Source organism: Numenius arquata, chromosome 5 (assembly GCF_964106895.1).
Source record: "Numenius arquata chromosome 5, bNumArq3.hap1.1, whole genome shotgun sequence".
NCBI classification, from domain to species: domain Eukaryota; kingdom Metazoa; phylum Chordata; class Aves; order Charadriiformes; family Scolopacidae; genus Numenius; species Numenius arquata.
In genome coordinates this window covers 19,449,407-19,459,273 of record NC_133580.1, presented here as the reverse complement: position 1 = coordinate 19,459,273, position 9,867 = coordinate 19,449,407, and the positions used below count along the sequence as shown (strand labels likewise).

The window sequence follows — 9,867 nt, the reverse complement described above, 5'->3', positions numbered from 1 at the left end:
CCGGGCACCCCCTCCCGCTGCCTTCCCGGCCGCGGCGCCTGCTCGCCGCGATCGACCTGCGGGCTCCCGGGGCGGTTTGCCGCAGGACCCGCCGGCACCCGGCCCCTCTTTTCACCTCGGGGCGGGGGTCGGGGCCGGGGCGGGGGGACGGGACAACGGCGTATCTGAAGGTTTGCAGCCGAAAGGCTCCGAGCTGAGCACCGTACGCCCCGCCTGCACCGGTCCGCAACCCGCCAGGGGCAGCACCTCCTCCGTGCCCCCTCTGATTAGAGCCCGGGAACGCGAGTGCCGTGCGCGGAGACCGGAGGTAAGGCACCGGCACACCGACAGTGGAAGTTTTGTTTCGTTTTTAAGAGAAGACGGTACCGTGGTGCTTTCCCCTTTGCCAGGGCTGGAGCGGGGAGGGGGGACACACCCTGCCTGGCGGGGCGGGGTGCGGAGCAGCCGGAGCGGGGCGAAAAGAAACCGCGACTGAACGGGCCTGGGGGGCCCTCAGCGCGGACCCGCGGGTCCCCGCCGCGCCGGTGCCCGCAGGGGCGCGCCGCCGCCCTGTGCGAAGGGGCCGTGCCCGCAGGGGCCCGGCCGCCGCTCCTGGGCACCGGGGCGGGCTCGGCGCCGATCGGCAACAGGCTGCCGGAGTGGCGGAGCCCCCCTCCGCGCCGCTCCGCTCCCGACCGCGCCGCGCCGCGCCGCCGGCCCCGCCCCGCCGGCCGGCCGTGAGGTTCGGCCCGCTCCCATTGGCGGCGGCGCGGCGCGCCGGCCCCGCCCCCGACCGTCTATTGGCCGCGACGCGCCGCCGCCCGCCCCCGCACCGCCCGCCCCCGCGCCGCCCGCCGGCGCTCCGGACTGCGGGCAGTGGCGTGCGGCCGCCGCAGCGAGCGCCGGCGGGAGCGGGCTCGGCTCGGCACCGCTCGGCTCAGCACCCCGCTCCCCCACACGCCATGCCCGGACCATCCGCCGCGCTGCCGGCTCGCAGCGCCTGAGCGGGCGGCGTCGGCGCGGGGGGACCGCGGCTCCGGTGCCCGCACCCCCAACCACCACCCCCCGGCCCGCCCGCCCGCCCGCCGCCGGGGCAGCCCGGCGGGCGCTGCCCGCATGAGGGCGGCGGGCCGCTGAGGCGGGCGGCCGGCGGCCGTCGGGGGCGGTGGCGGCGATGGGGGTTCTCCCGGCGCTGCTGGGGGCCGCCTTGCTGTGGGCCGGCGCCGGGGCCCTCGTTAACCTCAAGTACTCGGTGGAGGAGGAGCAGCGGGCCGGCACGGTGATCGCCAACGTCGCCAAGGACGCCCGGGACGCCGGTTTCGTGCTGGACCCCCGGCAGCCCACCGCCTTCCGCGTGGTCTCCAACTCAGCCCCTCATCTGGTGGACATCAGCCCCGGCTCGGGGTTGCTGGTGACCAAGCAGAAGATCGACCGGGACCTGCTGTGCCGGCAGAGCCCCAAGTGCGTTATCTCGCTGGAGGTGATGTCCAGCTCCATGGAGATCTGCGTGATCAAGCTGGAGATCAAGGACCTCAACGACAACGCGCCTAGCTTCCCCACCGACCAGATTGAGCTGGAGATCTCGGAGACGGCCAGCCCCGGCACCCGGGTGCCGCTGGAGAGTGCCTACGACCCGGACTCGGGCAGCTTTGGTGTGCAGAGCTATGAGATCACTCCCAATGACCTCTTTGGGCTGGAGACCAAGACACGAGGTGATGGGTCCCGCTTTGCCGAGCTGGTGGTGGAGAAGAGCCTGGACCGCGAGACCCAGTCCCACTACAGCTACGTGATCACGGCGCTGGACGGGGGTGACCCGCCCAACTTCGGCACGGTGGAGCTCAGCATCCGCGTCATCGACTCCAATGACAACAACCCGCTCTTCGAGGAGCCGGCCTACACCGTCAGCGTGCCTGAAAACGCCCCGCCGGGTACGCCGGTCATCCGCCTCAACGCCTCTGACCCGGATGAGGGCACCAACGGCCAGGTCCTCTACTCCTTCCACAGCTACGTCTCCGAGCGGGCCCGGGAGCTCTTCCAGATCGACCCCCAGAGTGGCCTCATCACGGTGAGCGGTGCCATCGACTACGAGGAGGGTCACGTCTACGAGTTGGACGTGCAGGCCAAGGACTTGGGGCCTAACTCCATCCCTGCCCATTGCAAAGTGACCATCAGCGTCCAGGATGCCAACGACAACCCACCCCTCATCAACCTGCTGTCCGTCAACAGTGAGTTGGTGGAGGTGAGCGAGAACGCCCCGCCGGGGTACGTCATCGCCCTGGTGAGGGTCTCGGACCGTGACTCCGGGGCCAATGGACGTGTGCAATGCAAGCTCCTGGGCAATGTGCCTTTCCGGCTTCAGGAGTACGAGAGCTTCTCCACCATCCTGGTGGATGGGAGGCTGGACCGGGAGCAGAGGGACCAGTACAACCTCACCATCCAGGCCAAGGACAATGGCGTCCCCTCCCTGCAGGCCACCAAGTCCTTTACCGTCAAGATCACCGATGAGAATGACAACCATCCCCACTTCTCCAAGCCCTATTACCAGGTCATCGTGCAGGAGAACAACACCCCAGGGGCCTACCTCCTCTCAGTCTCGGCCAGGGACCCTGACCTGGGCCTCAACGGCAGCGTCTCCTACCAGATCGTGCCCTCCCAAGTCAGGGACATGCCTGTCTTCACCTATGTCTCCATCAACCCCAACTCTGGAGATATCTATGCTTTGAGGTCCTTCAATCATGAACAGACGAAGGCCTTTGAGTTCAAGGTCTTGGCAAAAGACGGGGGTAATCCCTCTCTGCAGAGCAATGCCACCGTGAGGGTGATCGTCCTGGACGTCAACGACAACACCCCCGTCATCACGGCCCCGCCGCTGGTCAACGGGACCGCAGAGGTGTACATCCCCAGGAACGCAGGGGTCGGCTACTTGGTGACAGTGGTCAAGGCAGATGACTACGACGAGGGTGAAAATGGCAGACTTTCCTATGAAATGGTGGAAGGAGACAGAGGATTTTTTGAGATAGACCAGGTCAATGGAGAGATAAGGACCACCAGAGCCTTTGGGGAGAACGCAAAGACAGCCTACGAGCTGATCGTGGTGGCTCACGACCACGGGAAAACATCTCTCTCGGCTTCTGCCTTGATTTTGATATACCTGTCTCCAGCCCTGGATGCCCAGGAGTCCATAGGATCTGTTAACCTCTCCCTGATTTTCATTATCGCCCTGGGGTCTATCGCAGCCATTCTTTTTGTCACCATGATCTTCGTGGCAGTCAAGTGCAAAAGGGATAACAAGGAAATCAGGACCTACAACTGCAGGTAAAGACATCTTTGTGTTCTGGGCACCTGCTTTGATTTTTGCCGTCACAGTTACTTTTCCATTTGCTGCTGTGTACCTGGGGGAGGCGTGTGTGTGTGTGTGTTGGGGGGGTGCGTGTGGGGGGGTGTGTGTGGATTTGCTCTGGGGACAAAAGTGAGGTTCCCGTCTCCTCTAAGCAAATTTCCTGCAAAGCTTTAAAAAAAAAAAAAAAAAAAAAAAAAAGAATTCGCTCTCTGGGAGGAGAAGAGAAATTCCATGCCGACTAACGGATCGACTTAATTGTGCGGCTTGACAATCTGTTGCAGCATCCCTGATTTTACACGCTCCCTCGCAGGGAGGTGTTGGGTGGGGGGGGCAGGGGGAAGGAAGAGCAGTTTTCTAGGGACATGGATCGTTCCCGTGGGCAGCCCCCCATCCCCAGCGCAGCTCCCAAGGCTGGGGAACGCCCCCCCACCCACCCACCCCCCAAAAGCCCACCACAGCATCCCCGCAGCAGACGGGGCGAGCGGCCGCCCTGGCATCCCTAAGCCCTCGCTCGCCGTTCAAAAGAGCCATTGTGCGCCCGACGCGGCCCCTCGCCGCGGCCGACGGTGGGGGCCAACCGGAGAAAAACAGCGGCAAAATAAATAACCACCCGCCCCGGTTTTGCCGCTCCAGCGCCCAGTTGGGCTGGATGAGCGATGGGGCGAGGGAAGGAATTTTTGTAGGGCTGCGTTATTTGGTTGGGTTTTGGTTTTTTTTTTAACCCTGGTTGAACGCCTATTCCCGGGTCCGAAATGCCGGAGGGGAGGTCATCCCCCCGCGCCCCGAGCCGCTGAAAGGCTGATAGGGGAAAATCCAGTCCCCCTGAATATGTAACAGCCCGGCGATTATTGTCTCTCTTTTACTATTCTCTGTGTTACACAAGTTAGGAGACAAATGCTAACCACACATGAATATCAATCAGATGCCATAAAAGAGCAGCTGCAATGCCTCATAAATGGTTTAATCCTGTTACTGGTGAAATAGCCATGACTTCTCCATTCCTTCGGCACCGAGTCGTTTCGGAGGGGAGGGATGGAAATTAATTTTGCTCTACCTTGGAAACGCACGCCGGGCAACCTCAACTCCCCCCCCACACCCCCACCCCGGCAATTCTGCGGCGCGGGGGGATGTGCGTGCGGTCTTTAAAGTTTTATTTACGCAGAAATAATGCCGGAGAGTTGGGGTTTTATGCCCCATTTTCACGGCGTAGAGTGGGTTTATAAGCCTTTCCTGCTCGGTGGAGGAAAAATCATCCGCAAATAAAGGTCGGTCTGTGCTGTATTATGGGATGCCTAGCTCCAAGTGAAAGCTCCTACACCAGATTTCTTGCCAGCTCGGCCCATCAGGCGAGAATAGGACCTGAATGGCTAAAAATCACGTCGTGGTGGTGCCCCTAACAGCTTCACACACATGTATAAGCCCTGGGTTTACTGTGACGGCTTAGGGATTAATGAAGTGCGGTTTAATTAAATAATTGGTCAATAGAGGAAGGACAGCAAAATGAATGCCTGCAGGAAATAATTGGGCTCTCGCATTGCCAAACTTAAACATTTAGGTAAACAAAACAATTAAAGCTTCATCAAGCATTGTTAGACGAGTCAGCAGCATATAGACTGTTGGCACCACAGCAGTCCCTGCCTTGCCCTGATTTCTTTGCGCGCTCGGTGGTGGTGGGGGATGCAGGGGCTGTTATCGGTGCGCATCTGGGTGGGCAGGAGAAGTGGGCTGCGGCGGTGGAGGAGCACCAGGTGGGCTCAGAGGCGGCTGTGGCCGTGGGGCACCCTCTGCCCCATGGCTGGGTGCCGGCCTTTAGGCTCTGCCGAGTGCCTGGTTTTAGAGGTTCTTCACGGCAGCTGCTGGAGGGTCTTCGTGAAAATGTGTTAATTTATGAGGCACGTAAGGTTATACGAGAGCTGCTCGACTTGGTGGCGCTTTCATGCTCAGGCAATTAGCTTTCTGGAGCAAGAATATTTGTCCAATATTTGCCTTTCTAGATAAACTGTATTATTTATTCATCCCATTATTTCTGTTGCAGCTATTGGATTTTTTTTCTCCTTTTTTCTTTTTTTTTTTTTTTAATGCTGTTACCGTAACAAGAAGAGGAGCCAAGTCCCGACTTTCAAACGTGTATTTTTGCCTGTGGGGAGCATCTGATATGCTTCCCTGGGAAATACCAAGCAGCCCAACGCCGGGCACGCACAGATTCATCTGTGGGGCATCGGCTGGGGCTGTGTTGCTCCCCGTGGAAAGAGGAGCCACAGTCACCCTGAGCCCAGCACACCCAGTTAATGCAAGGTGCTCTCACACTTGACGTTATTTGCTCGGGTGTTGTTTTACGATAACTTCTTTTTTTTCCAGCGGTGTTTTGCGGAAGGCATTCGAGGCACTTCGTCAGTTGATTCTTTTGGCAGGTGGGAAGCAAAGAGGGAAAGAAAGGCAGAGAAAAAACCAGCTTGCAGTAAAAAAAAAAAAAGAAAAAAGGTCAAAAAGGATCATTTCTCTTTGCAAAACACAGTTGTTGTTCTCCGGTTTCTAGAAGGTGAAAGCATTTCCCAGCAGAAAGGGGTGTGCGTGTCAGGGGGCGAGGGAAGGATAGGATGCGGTTGTGGAAAAAGATTTCAAGTTATCAGATATTATCGGGAGATAGTCAAAACACCAGCAATTTGGATAAGACATTAATAAACAAACAGCCTTTGGAGTGTGAGAGAATAGAGCTTGCCAGCTAGGACTGCTTCTGGGTCTGCTTTATTTACTGCTATGGAAAATGAACTGGGGAAAAAAAAAAAATCCGCTATTCATTTTGAATTTTCATTACGGAGACCAAATTAAATCACTTTTAAAATCCTTATTACGCATGGAAATGAATGCAGGTACCCTTTTCAGTTCATGGATTTTAACATCTCCATTTTTCTCTTCTGCAGGCTGGACTTTACTCCTAGTAACTAAATATCAGCAATTATAAACGCTAGAGAAAAACAGAGGCATTCTCCCTTCCCATTATTTTTCATAGTTGACCTGAAAGCATGACACGTGAAAATAAGCTAAAGACCGTGTCGTGCCACCAGACCCAGAACATGACGTAATGTGCATGACTAAGAAGCCTACATGGAGATGGGGTGCAAGCCCTCCAGGTTTCCACACGTGTATTTAGCGGGGCAGGTTCGGGATGCTCTCAGCTACTCATTTTCCTTCTGTCCCCCAGGATCGCAGAATACTCCTACGGGCACCAAAAGAAATCGAGCAAGAAAAAGAAGATCAGCAAGAATGATATCCGCCTGGTACCGCGGGACGTGGAGGAGACGGATAAAATGAATGTTGTGAGCTGCTCCTCTCTCACTTCATCCCTCAACTACTTCGACTACCACCAGCAGACCCTGCCTCTGGGCTGCCGCCGCTCCGAAAGCACCTTCCTCAACGTGGAGAGCCAGAACAACAGGAACGCCGGCTCCAACCACATTTACCATCACACCTTCACGGGGCAGAGCCCCCAGCAGCCCGACCTCATCATCAACGGGATGCCGCTGCCGGAGGTGAGCAGCCCCACGGGCATCGGTAACGGCTCTGCACATGGACCGCGCGCGGGTCTGGTGGTGGAAGCGCCACCGAAAGGTGTCAAGCAAACAGGCGGTGGTGTTTGCCGTGTGTTGGACACCCCAGGGGCGAGGGAGCCATGGAGGACGGGCTGTGGAGAAAGCGGCAGGCACCCAGCTGGTGGGTTGTTGACCACTGGTGGTCGTGGGTGGATGTTTCACCCCCCAGGCACTGCCTGGGCAGGGATGCTGGCACTGCTGGACCGGGCCTCCATGCTGCTGGGAGGATGGACGTGGCTGTTTAGCAAGTGGGTTTGGAGTGTGGTGATGCTCGAGGTCAGAGACCCAGAGAGTCGTGGGTGGATGTCTCACCTCCAGGCACTGCTGAGACCCCCAGAAGTGCCCGGGCAGGGATGCTGGCACTGCTGGACCAGGCCTCCATGGTGCTGAGAGGATGGACGTGGTTATTTAGCAAGTGGGTTTGGAGTGTGGTGGTGCTTGAGGGAAGAGACACCCTCGCAGGAGGTTTTTAAAAGGCTGTTGGAAGTGGTGTTGGTGGCTGTTGCTGTGGAAGCAGTGGGTTGTGCTGGGGATGCCAGCAGCGCAGGGTGCCCCGGTGTCACCACCAGCATGATGCTGTCCTCTTGCCTCATCGGCCAGGATGGGAGGGATGCATGGGACTGGCCGAAGGCAGGGAAAGGGGCCGCTCTGTTCCACGCCATCCTCATCAGGTTCTTTTAATTCATCGGCTTTCCTGCACATCACAGACATCATTTAATGTTGCTTGTTTGTCTCTCTTTGAATTATTGTTTGGTATTAAGCAAAACAATCAAAGGTTTGTCATGTTTCCTGCTTTGAACAGGATAACAAAGCTGAAGAAGCAGCTGAAATATTTATGGCTCGCTCAGTTTTGCGTTCAGTGTGCTGGTGTAAATGCAAAATGATGCTGCTGAAGACAGTGGAAGCTGCTTCAGATTTATACTTGCTCTATGGCGAGCAGAGAGAGCCCGGCCCCCTGCCAGCGTCTGCGGGGCTGCTGGGGAGGGCTGGTGCCGGCAGGACTGATCCTGCAGCCTTTGTGTTGGCAGAACTCTGGTATTTAACCTCCGCCAAGGCTACAGAACCAGCTCCCGAGAGGTCACCTACCAGTGTCAGCCCAGCGTCGGGGTGCTCCCAGCCCACGCGCCGGTGGCTCGAAGTGGAGGCACAGCTTTTAATGACCAGAGAGTTGGGAGGGGGTTTTGTTGAGATCTCTGTGACAGCTTGTGGGCCACCTTCTGCCCAGCTGGCCTTTCGAGCCTGGTGGGTGCGGGCCCCTCGCTGTACGGCGTTGCCTTTCCTGGGTGACCGATGGAGATGCTGCCAGGAGGCAGCTTCTGCACGGGGGCACCAGCATAGCCCAGTGCAGCCGCCTGTGTGCCTTTGGGAGGGAATAGTGGGGGCAACTCAGCCCTGGTCCCGAGAATTCACGCTCGATTTAACTTCTGATGTCGGTATAAAAGCTGTAATAGAGTTTTTTAGCAATAACTGAATGGGAATGACCTGGATATAAGCACTCGTATATTCTACTTGCGTGTTTCCAGCCATAGAGCTGGGCGGGCTCCCAGATGCCCTGATGGGGGGAGAGAGGGACTTTGCATCCGAGTTTGGATGGGAGCAGTTTGGGATAAGCCTGTCTCTGGTCAAATAAGGCAGAAGAGCTGCTACTGAAGCCTGTGCTTGGGCAGGCCAGGGTAGGAAACGCCACCCATCACGTTCTGAGGGATCCCCATTGATGTGCCTGTGCTCTTCTCTGAGTACCAGCTGGGTGCTCACGGTGCCCAGCTGCCTAGGGGGGGCACATCCCAAGGTTGTGGGTGACCAAAGCTGTTGGGATGCTGCTGGCAGCGGTCCCTGAGGAATTCCTGCCTTCCTGGAGCGGTGTCCTTTGGAGGGGGGTCTGGAGTGCATCTCTGGCTGGTGCCTTGCTACGGGCAGGGAGCAGCGGAGCACGCTGTCAGCCTGTGATCCGCAGCCACAGACAAAATTAAGTCGCTTGTTGCTTCTCCCTGTGCCTCCTTGTTGCTTCACCCCATTCCTTCTCCCCTCGCCCCATTTTCCCATCACTCCTGTGGCTGGGATGCACTGGTACCTTGCCTGGAGAAAAAAGCTTTGTCTCTTGTGGGGACAGCATGTCCTATCAGGGGTCTGCTCGCTCCCCAGGGATGCTTTTGGACAAAAGGGCAGGGGCAGGACACAGGGAAGAGAAATCCCAACTGGAAGCTGCTTGGAAGTTTGGTTTAGGGTGGGAACTTCTCTGTTTTTTGGCAGAAAGCCCCTGTGTTATGCTTCCAGCTGTTGCAAGAGAAGTTATCCCACTTGTGGTGTGGGTTCTACGGGCTCCTAAAAATCCAGGTGACCCCTGAGGGTGAGGAGGCTCAGCGGGGACCAGCGTGACAGCCCTGACAGCCCTGTCCTGGCATGCAGGGTGAGACGGGAACTCCATAAAAGATGCTTTCATGAAGGAGCATTGCAGCCTGGTACCCACCATCGCCCATCGCTGCCTTAGCAGATGTTACGCTGTGATGATATCCGTATGCAGTGTGCTACTGGTACATCTCCAGGTGAAGGTGATTTAATAAATTAAATTCCTGCCCAAGCCTGGAGTTTCCAGAGCCAAACCGTTCCCTGCAGTGCATCCAGCGGGACTTTGTCTGGGCTGGTTTGAATCGCCTCCAGTGGCAAGGCCGCCGGCGTTTCGCCTCCGGCAGCCTTTACGAGGTGTCAGCACTGGGGAGATATCACTGCTGCTCCACCTGGGAGTGACTTTTCCTGATGGGAAGGCAAAGCATCGGTTGATAAAAGATAAAATAGGGAGGTAAACGTGTCGCTGGCGGTGTCGCTTAGCATATGATGGTTCTGGCTGGGAGTAAGTGATTGCCTCTGCAGAGGCGGGCTGTCCTAGCAGCAATGGCTTTGTAGTGCAGCCGGTCCTTAATGTGAGGCTTGTTTACTTTAACAGTCAGGAACCTTGAAATA

General features: G+C 57.4%; 1 protein-coding gene across 1 annotated transcript in view; it reads left to right on the top strand.

Annotated features, from left to right (window-relative positions):
* Nucleotides 1–1,153: 1,153 nt before the first annotated feature.
* PCDH19 (protocadherin 19) overlaps nt 1,154–9,867 on the top strand; it is a 57,802-nt gene continuing 49,088 nt past the window's right edge. The window contains exons 1-2 of the mRNA XM_074148114.1: nt 1,154–3,294; nt 6,522–6,849. Of these exons, the coding sequence (XP_074004215.1) occupies nt 1,154–3,294; nt 6,522–6,849 (2,469 nt within the window). The remainder of the gene's footprint in view (nt 3,295–6,521; nt 6,850–9,867) is intronic.